Genomic DNA, 19,232 nt, shown 5'->3' with positions numbered 1-19,232 from the left:
ACGTCAGCGCTCTCAGCCCTGTATATCGGTGGCTACGGTCGTGCTCTTCTCGTGAACTGAATCTGTCGTATGGTGTGTACATATTCTGATTCTATCATTGCTACGATTTCCAACATCTGTTTTCAGGGAATTGGCCTTTTGATTCCAATTCCTACCTTTTCTTGGGTAATTAAATTTCATCACCTTCGCAATGTTGTTCTTGACATGTATACCCATGTAGCTCAACAAGGGATCGAAAATAGGTCAGTAAGGAAAAATTACGTGCAATACATGCACACGTGTTTACGTATTCCGAATAATATTATGGTTCAAATGTCATAATTAACTGGAGCGCTGTATGGAAAAACACCACTGCTAAGCAGGGGTGGAAAAAGAACCGCTTTGATAATTCCAGAAAGAGTTCAGGAACCGAGAACCCATAATAAAGTTAGGAACTTTTCCAAACTGTTCTCATTACTTTGTTGAATTATGCGTTTCCTGTTCTGCGTTTCGACCATGATTCAGGTACCGGTTCAAGAACCTGTTTGATTTATTACAAAGTGGTTGTAAAACATGTTCCGGAATATGAAGAAAAAGACCAGAACCGCTTCTGAGATGTCAAGAAACTACAGAGACCGTTCTTGTGTTAGTCTTTTATGCAAGGTAAAAGTTTACCCGGTTTTTAAATGTAAGAAAAATCTAGAACCGGTTCAGAAGAAGAAAGGACCGGCGTTTGTACCAGATCTGAAAAGTGAAACAAAAGTCCGGTTCTGCAACAGTCGGCACCGGTCCGTGGATATCGTACGAGAACAAGTAAGTCACACTAGGGATGTCCCATGAACATTCTATTTACGCCGTGACGTACATGGGATATCCACAAGGTGTCACCAGGATACTTTCTGCTACTAGAGCGACATATTTGAGAAATGTTAATGAAAATGCAATGAAAAACAAAGTGTCTTTGTCTCATGCAATTGCAGTGGTTTTGATTTGATTGTATGTATGTGTAGTCGAGAAGCCGAAGCCCATCACAAGGCGAAAGTAGTGAGAGTAAGCGAAGAATACAACGTGTCAACAAAGTAAGCTTCAATCATGTAGGGTTTACCAAGTCTTACTAAAGCTATTTTTATTGGCGGTGAATGATTTGTTTCATATGCAACCAAATAAGTTGATCAATTGGCTGCACATTTTCTTCCCCTTGGGTTGCTTTCTCAACCAGACGTTGTTTCCTCTGTAGACAATGATGGACTGATTTATTTATTTATTCCAATATTTAGTTTCTTAATTATTCCCTCAGTCGACTATATAACTCCAGTTATAGAAGGAGTACAGTATACGTTTACACACAAATAAATATGTGAGATATTTGTGTGCAATAGGATAATATAATGGTAGTAATTAAAATATATGCATTCGTTAACTATATACTATTATATGTGATAATATAGAACGTTATAGAATAGAACGAACTAAGATTAGTGGAAAATACATGAAATAATAAACAAATATTAGATTCATAATACTATCGAAAAGGAAAAGTATAGTAATTTGAGAAAGGTAAATTTGTGAAAAAGCTCTAATAGAAGAGCATGTTGAGATAATACATGAATGTATAGTACAAAAATAAAAAAGGAAAGAAGGAAAATGTAATAAAGATTTAATAAAGAGATTTTCAGATGCATAATATCAATATAAAACAAATTACATTCAACGGAAGATTAAAAATAAGCGCTGTCACTCAATAAATGTATACATACAAAAATTTAGTATCAGTATCACTGGGCTCATATTCATTTTCGATATATATTTCACAAGGATGTAAGAACTGCTGTCAGAACCTTTATGATGTTTCCTTATCATATCAGAACCAGTTGAAGAAACGCTCCTGTCTTAACTCTCAGAGCTGGGCCCAGAACCACTTCGTATGAAAACGGTTCTTGAACAGCAACCGAAACTCAGAACCACTCTCAGAACCGGTTCAACCTTTTCCCTAACATCTGAGAACCAGTTTTTCACTTTCTTCATGTCTCAGAGCCGGTTCAGGAACCGTTCGTCTCTGCCTTTAACGTCCCATAACCGGTGCGAAAACAACTTCCTTAAGAAACAGAATGGTTCCTGAACAACAGCCAGAACCCAGAACCGGTTCAGGAACCAGTCTGGAGCGTTTTCACAAGAACCGGTTCACTTTCCACCCCTAATGCTAAGTTTTTAATCAACAAGCAAAAGATGTGGTGTTTAATTGTTAATAATGTTTCTGAAATGGTCGACAGGTTATTTAATTTAGGTCTCAAATATACTAATATGTGTCACAATTGTAATTAGATATACACTCTTTAACTTAGATTTCATAGTTCTGTAGACATACGTGTACCAGCCATTTGGAAGAGTTTTAGGACTATCCTTAGTAGAATATACCAACTTTCACTCAATATTTTCACTCTAAGTAATGTATCTTATTTCCATATTTTCGTTACTTTCCTAGTTGCAAACATAATGCTGTAACTTATCTACTCTACAGACCAAGGGTAAAAGTGAGGGGGAACGTGGGGGACGTCGTCCTCCGCATCGAAAAAGTATGTACGGCTCCCCTCAGTTCCTAAAAATTACAATGGGCAAAGATAGGTAGGGGACGGCGTCACGTCATGCCACTACCTACCGTCGTCCTACCTTTTTAGAGCCATTTTACCCCTGCTACAGACTATAGTGTTTATTCTTGTAAGATGAAGACAGTTGTCTGTACAACTGTATGGAATATATGAATATTTAACATGTTAGGTTCTGAAGTTATCTTCCGTATATAAATGCAAGTATTTCTTTAACTACTCTCCAGGGTCACCTATTCCACCCTCCATGTAATGTTAAAAGGACGAAAAAAATCCGAACTGAAAAAGTAAACTCTACTTGACTACACTTTTATATTAAGCATTTGACTTTTAGTGAATCTGGGTAAAATGCCTATATACTGAAACTGCTTATATTTAAATGAAAACAAAGTATATTCTTTTTAAAAAGCTAGTCTAACTTCTATCGCTTGTGTCTTTGGTGAATGTAGTCAAGGATTCAATTCTCGATGAAAAAAGCAAACGATTTTATTTCACTTTAATTAATCGTCAGTCCTTTTAAGCCTAAATAGCACAAACGTTGGACGTTAAACTAAAGAAATTAATTTTTACAAACTTATATTATTTATATGAAATGCTCCCAACTTCTACTATTAATTATCGTTCCCAGGAACGATGCATATACTTACTGTTATAAGAAATATAATATCTGGTGTATGCGTTTTCGTGAACTTTGAGAAATTAGAAAAAAAAATACCCGAACTACTGTATATGAGGTTCATGCATTGATAACTTTACGCCAACCGAGAATTGAAAGTCTACGTATAATTTTACTCTACTATAAAACGGAAAAATTGTATAGGAAATTATGTACGTATACTTTCCTATTTCTGCCCTTTTCGTATAATACGTCGTGGATCGAACATCGCTCAGCAATGTAAAATAATTACCAGACCTTCTCTATTAAGCTAAATATACCTTATTGAGGGCATTTTCAGAAAGTTCAAACCCATCTAAAATGCTTAGTGATACCCGAGAAGCATTTTCATCAAATATCATTGAAATGTTGAAACTGCTTCCAAGATATAGATGATGCTATTCCGATTTGTTTCTTAATACGACAGTCAACAAACATTCGCAAAATCACAGGATGGCCTTTAAGGAATGTTTCGTACTAATGTTTCGACATTTTTGAAACAAAGGTTACAAGCGAAAAGATATGTCCGTATTACACACACACACACAAACACACACACACACACACACACACATATATATATATATATATATATATATATATATGCATGTACAAAATGTGTGTATGATAAATTACAGTGTATTTGCGTGAAATTTATCCCCTACGAAAAATATCCAATTCGCACACTACTCCATATTAATATATTCACTATGTCAAGTGACTTTCTGTATACTATAAAAACCTGCCAATCGGGTAAAGATCAACGAATAAATCATTCTAATTTTTCGATTTTATCAATGCTGCCAGCTTAAAATAAAAAAAAATAAAAAAAAACTATAGACTATATTAGATCGCCTTCTTCCTTCAGAGCATATAATTTGTATTATTAAAGTAGCACTTAAGAATTAGTATCGTAATTTATTTTTCAATGAGTACTGGTAGATACTGTATTGCTTTAAATAGTTAACGAAATATCCAAGCTCTATAATCCTATATGTAGCATAGTTCGTATAATGAATGTTTCCAAACCTGCACACTTTAGGGCTTTCATCTATCCTAATTACAAACCCATCATTCACGTCATCTCTGTAGTTCGCAAAGGTTTTGAACATACAATCCAGTATGCGAGGAGTGAACTCTGAAAATATAAAAGTAAAATATAAAATATTTGAGATATCTAAATTTTTATAACTTCCTTTGTTACGTTTATTTTACTTACAAGTAACAATAGGAAAGGAGGTGAAGTGATTGCTTAGAAAAGCCAACTTTCGAATTTCAGCAGATTTATAGCTTGTCTGGTCGTGTGTTCCTCAAAGATATTAATGAATCCATACAGAATATTAAGGGACTTTCCGAATTTTCTTTATACCCAAAGTAAGGGTCGTTTATTTGAGAGGGTAGATAAAAAACATTTTTCTGTAATGGCTTCATTAGGTCTTTGTTTATAGTTCATACATGAATATTTCCTTAATAAGCCTATAATTTACTATAAATATTTTGTCTGGGAAATATCCAAATGTTCTAATCGATTCTTACTGTAAGAGCAAGATCATTTCGGACGATTGAAAAGAAAACCATCAGATGGTTTTGTTCATATTCAATAAGTAAATAAAACATTGCTATTTATATAATTTTAAAATAGGAGTTTATTTAAAAAAAAAAACATTGAGATTCTTAATGTGATGGCTTGTACCTTTTAATTTGATTTTCATCACTAGTTCGAGCATAATTATCCTCAATAGAAAACTGCGGGTTTCATGTTAATAATGAACATTTGCATAAGCCCAAAGTGAAAAATGCAGCTTATATTATTATACAATATTTACATGGAAATAAAGCATTGTTTTATTTTCTAAATGATTTTAAGTACATCAGCGGGTAACCAATACCAAAGATAATCCGTCTCTAATGTAATTAATACAATAGTATGATCTTACTTTTTTGTAATCTTAAACCATTAACTGCATCATCCATCAATGTAAGTCAAAACTTATGTATTCGGAAAGTTGAAATTTCTATAGAATATTTATTTTATAACGCAGACAAAGGATAAGAAAATATTGTTGGAAGTAAGAACTTTCAAGGAACAGAGATTTAGAGTTACTTTCGTTTGCAGATATGGAATTTAACTGAGTATATGTTCGTTAACAGAAGTGTTTGGAAACAAAAAGAAATATGTGTTTTAAAACATTTTTGAGTTCAACTCTGAAAGAAAAGAAAAAGGTTAAATTCAGGACAGAAAGAACATCAAATTTCAAATAGTAATGTTCGAAACACGAAACTCAGTACCCAGTGGACCCATCAAAACATAGTTACGATTTCAGAGAACATCAAGTAGAGTTCTAGCTCTATTACCCAATTTCACAAACCATCTCATTTCTGTCATTTTTAAAACAAAGAGAAAAATATAACCAACTCAATCAGCGAACTTTATGTCAAACCTGAGGTTATCTTGGCAACTCTGGCAGATTTGTTCCGTTATTGCAGGAAATTTTACCGAATGATACATTAGAACATTAGATAATCGAAAATCACAATAGGGAAACCATGTGAAGGCTGAACGAATACTCTCAAAAGAAACAAATAGCAGAGCAATTTCAAACAGAATTTCAACTCTCATAAATAAATAGTAAATAATACGAAAGATGATATGGGAAATAAGAAGTAAAATATTGGCTTCTAATTCAGTACTCTCATAAATAAATAGCAAAAATACGAAAAATGATATGGGAAATAAGAAGTAAAGTACTGGCTTCTAATTCAGTACTCTCATAAATAAATAGCAAATAATACGAAAGATAAAACGGGAAATAAGTAAAGTACTGGCTTCTAATTGAGTAAGGGAACCGAATTCAAATGGAATGAAAGTAAGGCACACTTGTGAGAGAAAAAATACTCATATATTGTGATTCAAGATTCTCCTGCGTATGTTATATTTCCTTTCCATCTTTGGTTAAAATTGAGGTAATAGTAAATGGCGATAGTAGAAAGCAATGCATTTATGAAAATGTTCCCAAAATATATTATAAAATAATTAAAATATAAATCGAAATGAAAATAATCTAGATTGAATAAGTAATGACAATCATGCTTTCAAAGAACTCTTGTAGAAACACCAAATATAGAAACTAAGAACCCGACGTAACTCCCAGTAAGAAAATTAGATCAACAAACTGAAACTCAACAAACTCAACAAACAACATAGTATAACAAAGAAAACTTCTCTTGAAACTTGAAGCGACACGATCTTGCTGAAGAAGTATGTGATCATAATATAGTGCTTAATTCGCAGAGAAAAGCTATATTAGAGGAGAGCTGGTGGAGCCATCAGTAACGTTACAGATTAAGGACACATACCTTTTGAGCTCGACCCAAATCCCTTCATGTTTTCATATTTTCCCTCTTCTTACAGAAAGTAGAAAATGTGTAGCAATTTCACATTGATAAGAAGCGTTAACTGTAGAACAAGGAAGTAAAATTGATTTAAGTGTTCCAAGTAACCTACGTCTCTAGCAAGAATCAGCAAACCTTTTATCAGAAAGAGTGTTTGTGCTCATTTGTTCTCTTATGTATGTTTCTTCATTCCTTTTTTGTACAGCAGACTAACTTAGAGCTAAGATAAACCGAGAATAAGAGTGAGGCTATAACACATAGAAACGCACATCATATACCAACGTATGCAACATTAGTAAACATATGCATCACATACCAAACGTCGTGAAAAAATAAACGAAATAGAAAGGAATCGTCATCATATCAGCCGATGCTAAATTATTGTAGTTAGAATTTTCAGCTTTTCAGAAAGTTCTAAAACATTTTCTTCGAAATCTTCAGCTTTACGTCTTGCAACTATGTCCGGTTAGCTAAAGGAAACGATGGTCATGAGAATGAATGAAGTAGTGGAATGAAAAAATGTTCAAGAAAACAGGAGAACCGCCGAGAAAATCTACGCATACTGAGTTCGTTTATCACCGTATTTACTTTCGGAAAGCATACTCAAGCTAGGAACGAGATTCAAAACATATTTTTAGCTAATGGGTGAACGATAAACTTTCTCTTTTTTTCGGTAAAAGTAATCTATATATTTAGATACATGAAGCATTAATACTTATAGTAGTTTATGCATTTGCTATACTATATAATTTGGAAGCATTTAGTGAAACGGAATATTATTATTAGAAACTACACCCAATAGACGTAAGCATCATTGTTTTGTAGTACTAGAGTAGATTATTTTTTTTAAAAATAAATATTCTTTTGATCAGCATTTTTTACAGGTACTCTTTATAGGTAGTACTCTTTGCGAATCGAGGAACGTTGCGTGACTTTGTGGTCAAGTGACTGAAATGCACATTTTTGGGGGTTCTATTCTCGGTTATCGCTAATGTATTTTGATGGACATAGTGTAGCGTTGGAATCACTAGTAGTAGTGGCTTAGTCCTTACAGGGTGACATACTATCATCACTACGAGTAACAATTACTTTGTTCAAGATTGGATTTATGTCGAGCTGCAAATAGATTGAAAAGGAACACAATGATTCGAGCTTGTCTTAGGTCCGGATTAGGCATTTGACATATCTGTTTACAATCTAATATAAATAAAATAGAGTTCGTGTGTGTGTGTATGTGTCTGTCTGTCTGTCTGTGTGACTTTGTGCGGCCTGCGGACTAGACGAGTGCACCGAGAGTTACCAAATTTGTGTCACGGATATCTTGGTCAAGGCCACAGACCTAGACGAAGTGCTTTTACCAAATTTCGAACCAGAGGAGACTCAGGGGGGCGTTTATCGGAACCGGTCTGGGGACTAAACAAGTCGACCCAGAGTTACCAACTTTTGGTCACGGATACCTTGGTCCAGGCCTCAGACCAAGGGGAAGCGTTTTTCTTTTAAAAATTCGAAGTAGGGGTCCTCACGGAAGCGTTTTCCTGGACATGTAAAAGCAATAGAAAATGACCTAAATTAGTGTCGAATTCATAGTTTTCGCTGTCGCTGAAATCAGTGGCGAAACTCTGATCACATTAACTTCCAAATTCACTCTAATCCGCTACGGGTCGGGCTTACTGGAGGGATACCGAGACATGTAAATCAATCCACAATGACCGATATTAGTGTCAAATCCATAGTTTTCGCGGTCGCTGAGATGAATGGTGACACTTCCATTAGCGATTACTTTCAAATTCAGCTACTATTGTATGCGAGTCGGGGGTCAGCGGAAGGGGGGATAACGAGACATGTAAAATAGCCAAAATGACCGATATTAGTGTCAAATCAATAGTTTTCGCGGTCGCTGAAATGAATAGTGATATTCCCACAGGTGTTGACTTCTAAATACAGCCCCCATGCAAGGAATGGGTATATTCAGCTAGTATATATATATAGAAATAGATTGACACAAAGTATTCTACTTTGAAGCATTCACAATCTCTGGATGTGTTTCTTCAAATCTAAAATGTGAACTGGAAGCCAGCGAGTATAGTTTAGATGATCCATTGCGAAAAATCATTCTGCTATTAGTTTTATGTCTCAACACAGAGCTTAAAATATTATTTGCGTATAGCTCTGAAGTAAGTAATCACGAGACGATAATATATTAAACAAACATTTAATCGTTGGGAACGAAGATTCCTTTTCATTACACTACTCTAAAGATTGCAGCAAATGACGTAAAACCGTTAGAGTAATTTCAGGAGCAAAACGAGTTTCTTCTACTGTGTATTACTTTCAGCTGACATCCATACAATTTCTACCTAATCACTTCCATCTAATCATTTACCTATAAAATGCAGAAATGTTTGTTCGATATGTAACCCTCCCAGATTCAGAACTTGGTGATATTTACCATATAACTCTGGCCAATCCATTGAATACGTTTCCCCAAGGAAAATAATAATTGATTCAATACAAGAACCAGAAATTATACTTTGTTGAATTTGTCTGTAGGTTCTTAGCCAACATTCATCGGTACCGTTTCATAGAAGCCGATTTAGTCTCTTCGCTGAACAACGGAAGCAGGCAGCATAAGCTTGGCATTCCTGTAGATTTTTCACTTTTTGAGATATGGTAAAAAGTGAAAATATAATCTTTAAGTTTTACATGCGACTGTTATGCCGATTAGGCTAAAGGAGACGGTGATGATGAGATGGTGGATAAATGAAATGGTGGAATGAATAAAGTGGGAGGAAATGGGAAGAACCCCGAAAAAACCCACGCACACGGTATTTGTCCACCACAAAGTTGACTGGGCGCAAGCTTCGTAAGGTATGAATTTGTTAAACTTTTCCTTTTAGCTTGAGAGATGTCAGACACTATAAGAATAAAATAACATATATCCGCAACACAAACAGACACATATACACGAAAATTATGATACAAAATACATATTAAATATAACTCAAATTTTGTTTATTTTTTACACAGAAGGTTGTGTTTTGCAGTCTCAAAACAGTGATGGAGATCCCCATTAGTACCTCATATCAGATATATGTGCATATTCTTAACGTTAGCAATAGAGGAATTTAAGATGTTCCGTGAGCTAACGCTACCAATCTGGGATTACTTCAAGTGCTTTACATTAGATAAAATTACATTAAAAAATCAATTTTAGAGGAGTAATAACCCAGGTTTACAATATAAAAGATACACACAGTATCAAGTTGATGTGGCTGGAGCGGATTAATTATATTTACTTAAATTTCAATGGGAAAAATAAGTTTTGAGTACGTGCATCTCGAATCACGAACAGCATTACTGAAAGATTAAGCTGTCACCGTAGCCGACAGCCTATTGCAGTAATTTTAGTTCAATTTGTAAAATCGTAGTACGGACACTATGAACGAAAATTGACCAAAAATTAACAATGCATATGCTTTATTTTTGATAGTTCTTGAGAAATATATGATCCCTTTCTATTTCGGTGCAATACAACAGGTTGGTTTCTTTAAAGAAAATCAACCATACGTACATTGATACTTGATCAAGAATTTGAAAGTTTGTAAGGATGTTAACGATTGTGAAGAGATAAGTCTGAAAAACCGAGTTGAATTGAGATCAAGTCCAGCAACTAGAAAATATATAAAGCAACGTTCCTTTCTGTTACTTAATACTAAGCATAGTAACAAATTATTTCAGAAAGAGTATCGATAATTATCTTCAAAACATTGAACTTACCATTCATATTGTCACATAGAAATATGATACTTTGTTTCCTTACGCCAACAAGGCTTTTGGTATCTGGTCTGTCATATTTGGGGAAGCATTCTTCATACATCTCTCTCCAAAACGAAAAGCACTCAATCAAATGTGATTTTGAACTGAAACCAAGAAAGACAAAAGTTATTTTGAATGAACAGGTTTTCCTCCTATTTTCATGACTAGAGAGCAAGGTGTAAGTGTGTGTTGGATGAGGAATATCATTATGGAACTCTGAATACGAGCACAATTTATTGAATGCAAATTCAAGGCACTTTCTTCGAAAAAGTTTGACTTCAAAACTAGATTCTGAGATTCAAGCCTAGATCTTGATATTCCATTTGTCGTGAATCACACAACGTAAGATATGCACAATGTTAAAATGATTATTGCATGAACCATTCGATTAAAAAAAAAAAAAAACTAGGTGAGCAAAGTTTACCAAGGTTTTTGTTCATTTATTTCCACTTGAGTCTGCATCGGGGTAAGCATAACCCATAAACTCTGACATACCTATAACATTCAATGTTCAAGTCATTACTCCATTATCGAGAGTTAAGATAAAAGTCCTCAATACGAACACCGATGACTGAATTGGCAATGGTCAGGCGGCGGCCGGAACACCGTGTTTTCGGTGGTGCTGTGTTACAACCAGTTCCGTAGCTAGAGATTTTGGTGCCCAGGGCGAAGTAGAATTCGGCACTCCCCTACAATTACCTTACCAAGCTTTTACTTTTTGGTTAACATATAAGAGAAGTACCTTTGTTTCTTATGTTACGCTGAATTTTTATTAAGCTGTTTGGACAGACCATTGTAACATCCAAAAGCGATCATTATGTATTCTTTTACAAATAAGAGTGTTGTCAAGAGGTTTATTTTTGACTTTATATTTAACTTGACAAAACTACCTTTGGTTTTACACAAATCCACTTAGAGAACAGTTACGAAAAATTACAACTATTTACAACGTTTCGTACTATCGATAAGAAATTATATTTCAATACATTTGAAACTATATTCTTTTAGAATGTTCAAAATGGATGACAGCATTAATTTCCAGTAATAATTGTAAACTTTTGTAATCAACGAACTTAAAAAGTTTGTTAGTCTCCTGAATTCTCTATGTCTGTGTATGTCTGTTATTTGTGATATTTTTAGTTTTGAGAGCTCCATTGGATAGAGCATCAAAAACTCTCTGAGAAAGTGATGACATTTTCCGCATCACTCTTATTACCTGACCAGCGAACGAGTGCGGGCGGCCGGTTTTGAAACTAAAATGCAAGCAGCAGTGTTTCTAACCGAATACTTGTGATCAATCTATCAGAGTTCATTTTGTCCTGTTCGTAATAAACCACTTCACGCATATGCTTAAGTCAGGGGCAGATCCAGGGCGCGGAGCGATACGGGCAATTGCCCCCATCCAGAATAGGATATTTTTTATTTTAAAAATAAAACCTAAGAATTTTCACCTTTGTATAATAAATGTAAAATAAAACCTAAAATAGGTAGGCCTTACCATTTTTTGTTTTACGTTGCCGAAGTCAAATAAAGCAATAAATTGCAACAAATTATCTACATTGGCGTTCTTGCTAAAAGAAAAAAAAATGCACCTTCGAAATCGCAGGTGGCAATTTCTGTTCTAGAAATTGCAGACAATAGCTACTTCTCCTTCTGTAGAGTTGTTTTACTTTTTTTTTTGGCAATACATTCAATACATTCTTACATTGATTTGACTTCGAACGACCGCCCCCCCCCCAAAGTTACGACAAACAGTTTCAAAAGTTACTGAAGGGTTGCGTAGAACATCTTAAGTAACAAGCATATATATATATATATATATATATATATATATATATACAGATGGTGATCAGAAAAATGGAAACACCTGAACGAGGTACATAATAGGAACACATGAGTGGTACGGTTGAGAATGTTACTTCATTTCGAACAAAATGAGGTACGAACCATGACCTTAGGATAATTGGTATTGATGAAATAGCTGGTTGGATGAAAGGTTACAAATTGCCTAAAAAAAGAAAACAAACTAGTTAAAATTGAAATAACTACTAAAACTCAAAGAAAAGCATCTATACATTTATTTACGTTTTGTCTATCCTAGATTCATTCATGTGTCTATTTTATAAATGGTATCAGTCCCATGAAACGAGAGATGATATACCATATACGCTCGCGTAATGTCCGTACTTTTTTTAAAAAACTAAAATCGCGGTGTCAAAATGCTGGTGCGGACATTACGCGGGTCGTTCAAAAAGCGCGCAATTTTCAGTCACATTTTTTTTGAAGTAAATTTCGTTTTGAACTTCCTACATAATATCGGTAAATAATTAAATGAAAAGCAAATGAATATCACTAATTGTTAAAAAAAATATGGCATTTAAAATCAATAAGCAAATTATTTAAATCTTATCTTTATTTTATCCTCGAACATTGTTTTCAACACGTCAGCACACACTTGATGTAAAGTCACAAACACAACACAATCATAAATGTAAAAAATTAAAATTACTTGTAAGCAGTTTTTTTCACTCGAAAGAAATAAATGTTAATACACAAGCAGTTCCGGCACTTTTGTTCCTTCTTTTTTTCACTAGTCATCTGACGAACTGACGGTAAAGTCCGAGTCATTATCAGTGTTTTGTTTGTTCACTTTATCTTCCCAAAGATCATCTTCCGATCCATCAAGTGCGTTTGATATGCCAGTTACCTTAAAACTTATAACAATGAGATTATTGGACATGCTTTTCCACGCTGCAAGAATCCACGTACAAACTTCCGAGATTGACATCCTTCTTAGACGTCCAGTTGCAGTTGTACCCCCTCCACCAGAAGCCAGCCAATCACGGTAGCTGCGCCTGAATGCAATCTTAAATGACGTGTTGACAGAAACATCAAGGGGCTGGAGAACTGATGTTAGGCCTCCTCGAGTTACAGCAAGATCAGTTCTCGAAGTTTCAAGATGTTGTTTCACTACCTCTGTGAGATGCCCTTTGAAGCTGTTCGGAACAAGAAGAGAACGTAGCCGTAACAGTGATCCAGGTCGCTTACACCAAACACACTGTAACCAGTCCTGAATGAAAGCGTCATCCATTCACCCTTTTTCTTGAATTCGTACCACAATTTCAGGTGGCAGTTTTCTTTCGGTATGATTTTTTCTTTTGAAAACCACATACGGTGGAAGTTTCTTTCCATCTAACTAACATAACGCCCACTAACATAACGGTAGCGCGTTGCTTTTCGGATCCACACGTGCGAATGGGCACAGACTTCGCCCCGGTAATTACCGGGATCATCACTTACTGTGTAATTACCGGGATCATCAAAATAAACGGGTGTCTGATCAGCATTTTCAATTTCCGAGGCTAAATATTGATTAGATTTGCGCTTTTATTACGAAGCGTTGAAAGTCCATTAACTTTGTTTCGTAACCGCTAGGCATTTTTGACAAATTGTTCTATGCCAGTTAAAGGAAAACCCATTCCTCATTATCATTCTTAGCATCCAGCCTTCACTTGTCTTGAATTGCGAAGTAGGAATTTCTTCTTCTCGTACTGCAGCAAGAACTTTTATTTGGCACATTTCCCGCGTCACCGAATAGCCCTGCGGTCGCATATCAGGAACATATGAAACCACTTTTTGCTCGATGTTCGGCAACTTGCACTTTCCACCACGAAACACGCATGTGTTTTTGTATCTTGTCGTCTGTTCATTGCATTGATTGCACCAGTTGCGCATGCATTTTTCATTCACCTTAAATTCTCTCGCTACAAATCTTTTCTCGTTTTTTTGGGCAAATTCAAAGACTTTCAATTTAAAAGCCACTGTATATCAGCTGTACTTCCCCATACCCTATTCTACACACGCCATTTACTAGCAAGAAAGTCGACCGGCACTGTTACAATGAATGAAAACAAAGCTTGTAACACGCGATTCACTAGAGGAGGAAAGGAGGAGAAAGGAATGTCGTTGCAAGGCGAGCATTTTCCCGAAATCCAAGATGCAGAAAACCTGTACGGATTGCACTTTGTTCTTATCTCCCGTCTGCTGACTGGCTTTCTGGCACCGACGTTATGACTCACTCGTGTTTCGTGGTGGAAAGTGCAAGTTGCCGAACATCGAGCAAAAAGTGGTTTCATATGTCTGTGGTGCCAGAAGTACGAAAATGTGCCTTATTTCCTTTTTACAAAGGAAAAAAGTAAGTTTTATTACAGATATTATTATATCTCATATACTACCGGTACTAACTTATTATTCTAGAAATTATTATTAAGGTTGAATTCAAGGAATTGACTCAAAATTCATAAAGAATATGTAACTAATATATAAATTATTTTATTTAGCTCAAAATTAATTTTACACAAAATAAAATAATCCACAATTATTTTGTATGATTTATTCTAAATTTTTAAATAGAGTGTCCGGTGCCAGAAGTACGAAAATTGGTACCGTATTAGAAATACCACAAGACGTAACTTAGATTTTCAAGCTGTGATTTCTACGGTGCGGATATTACGTGGGTCACTTTTCTTCCCAAAAAATATCTCTGAAGTTGGAGCGTGGACATTACGCGAGCATATACGGTAGAGCGTTCAATAAGACTGATACGAATACTTCAACTTCACTTACACCGTCTCCATTACTTTCGCTACATAATCGTGAGACGTAAACTAAAACAAAATGAAAAGAAACTCCTTGACAGAAATCCTGTAGCTAATGTCGATAATTTGAATCTGGAAATGTGTGGTCAGCATATTGCGAGTCTCATCGCCATTATTACTGAATTTCTGGACCGGAGTCCGCCACTCCTCTTATTCAATTAGCTCCCTAATTTGCCCCAAGATACTTATTGAACACCGAAATATTTGAACTCTATGCGGCACACGCGCACCGGAAACACATTCTATCTACTAGATTTCTTAACTATTTCTTACCTCTGCTGACCGAGCGGCAAAACATGATTTTCCCGTCGTACACTAGGTCTAGGAATTCCGTCATGCATTGATCAATCAAAGTATTTTAAATTTTTCTTTCGCCATTGCACGTAAAATTTCTTGTCGATGTAGACCTCTACAAGTAGACCTACATGGGATGTACGTTAATCCCTAAAAATATACCAACGCATCCCAAGTCTTCGAACTAAACATTCAGAGATGATTTCTAATTGTTATATGATTATTGTACTAGCCTTTGGTACAGGAGATCTGGCTTCGATTTCCTGTGAAACTCATGTGGTCTGGTACCCATATTAATCTGTAGGTCAATGTCTGAAATAGTTTTGCTGTTGAAAGAAACCTCAAACTTTAAACTAATCTACAAAGGAATCAAAACACAATCCTGAGAAACTGTGCTCAGGTACTGCATACATTTGATTTCATAAGAACTGTAATGAGCCCGTCAAGATCAACACAAGTGTCGTGAACAATATCTAAAAATCAACGTATTAAAAAATTAAAATAATGCTATAAAAGAGAAGTAAAAGCTAAAAGAAGAGACAAAATATAAATATGTATAAAAATAACTAATATGTAGTAGTATCGATAAATAGTAACAATAATAATATAGTAAATATATAACAGTAACAATAAATATTAATAAAAGTAACAATAAAATATATTACAATAAGAACGTGAAGTCCGTTGCCATAGAAACCACCGTTTCCAGGGCAACAAGTCCTGTTACGGTTCGCCAATCTAAAACTGAAAAGGGAAAAAGAAGAAGAAAAAGAAAGAAACAAAAAGAAAGAAAAAATAAATACTAACAAGGGACATCACCCAATTGTCCGGCTCCGATTTCAATGAAATTTTTGTTGCTGATAGAGGACATGCATTCATTACTTGTGATGACAGAAATTTTTGCCATCGTGCATATTTTCTATTTTTTAATAATTTTTAAAGGTTGTGATATGGTTAATTTCTTATTATTACATTTGTATTTCTTTACATCACATAGGTCCATAGGTTCCTCATGTACTCTGGGTAAAAATAAATAATTACACTGCCTAGGAAATTAATAATTACATGGCAAGTCTTCAAAATTCAGAAAGATTGCTGGATGTTTATCCCAACACTATTCATGAACTGACAAATCGCAACTCTTTAAAAAAAATGTAATAAATTTAGAAAACATGAGCCATGGAAACAATTGCAAAGTGCCAGTTGGAATCTTAAAACATGCGGTGAAAATTAGGAGTGTTGCCAGTTTGAAAGATCGAATAATGGATGTTTCGTGCACATTAGAAGAGTCATAAATTCATACTGGTTAACTATAGAACAAAAACAACCATACCATTGGCTTTTGGGAAAAATTTTCTATTATAATTTGGTGCCACATGCTATGGTTTTCAGTTTTCAAAACTTCACTTTAATTCAAAATGGCGGATTTCAAGATGGCTGCCGTCAATGATACCCTTATTGTACCACTTCCCTCTAGGCATAATATGTATTACCGAAACCTTTATCCAGTTATTATCATTAATACGCGGGTTAGAAGCGGAGGTAAGGGACTTACGCAAATAGTAAGTATAAACAATTAATATGCCTGTAACTTTTCACCAAATGAGCGCATCTTAAAACTAACTTCACCATTGTCTTCCTGATTAAATTCTAGCCCGAAATTACGTATCACATTACCCTATTCCCATTTAAAAAACTTGACCTTAATTCAAAATGGCGGATTTCAAGATGGCTGCCGTCAAGGTCATACGTACCATGCGACTTCTCCTAGGCCCTATACGTATCTACATGGTTGTTATTTCATTAACACTCCGTTTACAAAGGGTAGTAAGGGACTTCTGCAGTAATCTCTATTAACCACATCACAACCTTTAAAAATTATTAAAAAATAGAAAACATGCACGATGGCAAAAATTTCTGTCATCACAAGTAATGAATGCATGTCCTCTATCAGCAACAAAAATTTCATTGAAATCGGAGCCGGACAATTGGGTGATGTCCCTTGTAAGCTCTGTAACAAATGTGATGCATGAAATAAGTCGTGAGTGGGGACCCCTCACCCCTGGTGGGGATATTCATGAAGCTATAGGCTTATGTCTAATTATATTGGAATATATTATCCATTTCTTAATTTCGAACATACTAGGTTCGATGGAAATGAGAAAACTTTTTATCGGACTTCTGAAGAAAATAAAATAAAATAAATAAATACATGACCGTGTTTATTATAGATGGAATTCCCAGTCACGACCCCCTTTTCAGTTTTATTAACAATAAGAGAAGAAGTAAAGAAGAGAAGAGGAAGTTGAGATAGGAAGAGAGGAAAAAGAGGGAAAGTAAGAAGATGGTAAAAGAGGGAAACTGTTACTGGGTATTTTGAGAAATATGGTAAAGGAAAGTGAATAATTATCGAATTGGGATCATTTCCAATAGCTATTGGGTGAATATTTGGTATTAAGGTGATCAAAGGTAGACACATGTTAACCCATACATCCCAGACCTAGATCCATGTAACCCCAACTACCGAATTATCCCAATCTAGATCTGAGATAGATGAGAAAGTTTAATTTAACAGTATATTCAATATTTTCGAAATTTTATTAATATCCAACATCTGAAAGATAAATGAAGAAGCTGATGGCATGTTAGAATCGACTACAGAACAAAATAAAACTCAGAGTAACACATATATTTCTCGAAGATTTTGACTCTCGAAGTTCTCCTATGATGATCATTCGTTCAGGCTTCTTCGGTCCTTTTCGCTTCCTTCATAGAGCCAACTTAAATTAAGTTAGTATTGACATTCAAAGACTTTAATTGCCAACTACCATTAATTGTAGTAAGTCACACATATATGTCAAAATAATTGGTGCGCTTAATACTAAACCTACATTCCACTCACACTCACATTCATAGAGGACAATGTATACTTCAGGTTGTATTTAGTTGAATTAAACTAACCTAACTACATTTCTATAGACATTTATTACATTTCAAGAAAAGAAAAACTTAGTTTGACATAACAGGAAAAATTTGGTACATGAATCAAAAATATATATATATATATATTAATAATGATACATAGGCATGCACAGAAATCTGTTACTTTCAATAATATCGAATAACATATTTCTCTTTATAGAGATATTAAAAGTTGGATTACATTAAAAAAATCGACAAAGAAGAAAGACAAAAGATGGAGGAAAAAAATTTAAAGGTCAACATTACACATATTTAGGATTCAGTACAATGAATACATATCAATGTGGAAGAGGAAAGAAAAAGAATATAATTGGTTAATCATTCTAAAAAAAAACTTTGATAGCATTTTATTGGGTCTCTGTCCCAACAGGAGAAATTTCGACAAATTTATGAGTCCTTGTTCTCACGTTGATAGTAACTCAATTTTCAACTCTCTTTATGCACTGTGATTGGTGTCCATGAGAGTATTTAATCGTTTTGTTTCAACTACAGACAATATAGTTGCTTCATATTATATATAATTTTCATTTCGTCACTTGACGCACTTGGTATAAAACTTCAAAATTTATTCAGATTAAAGAAAATTATCGAATCCAGTCACAGACATTGGGAACATATTTCCATAATACTATATATTTCAATGGAATTAGGTCTTTGGAGCTATCTAGGTCCGGTATTCACATTACTAAATTATTAACCAAAATCAGTTCAAATTAAGATCACTGAATTTCTATTTCTAGTATAGATCGTGGGGTCAAGAGATTTTAGTCACGAAACCGACGAACGACAAATAATTAAGTTTCCAATCGTAGGGGAAGGATTTGTTTCATAGTTTACTGATAGAAGGATTTG

The 19,232-nt window shown here is 34.7% G+C and overlaps 1 protein-coding gene across 1 annotated transcript in view; it reads right to left on the bottom strand.

The window, feature by feature from the left end:
• LOC145685844 (uncharacterized) overlaps positions 1–19,232 on the bottom strand; it is a 112,393-nt gene that overhangs the window by 45,830 nt on the left and 47,331 nt on the right. Inside the window, exons 4-5 of the mRNA XM_081758466.1 lie at positions 10,408–10,550; positions 4,267–4,375 (exon numbers count right to left, since the gene is read on the bottom strand). Coding sequence (XP_081614592.1) covers positions 4,267–4,375; positions 10,408–10,550 — 252 coding nt within the window. The remainder of the gene's footprint in view (positions 1–4,266; positions 4,376–10,407; positions 10,551–19,232) is intronic.

The sequence above is a fragment of the Thermobia domestica genome, chromosome 5 (assembly GCF_964235325.1).
Source record: "Thermobia domestica chromosome 5, izTheDome1.hap1.1, whole genome shotgun sequence".
Taxonomy (NCBI): Eukaryota; Metazoa; Arthropoda; class Insecta; order Zygentoma; family Lepismatidae; genus Thermobia; species Thermobia domestica.
Note: the sequence above shows the minus strand (reverse complement) of the source record. Positions and strands in the feature narration are given on the sequence as shown.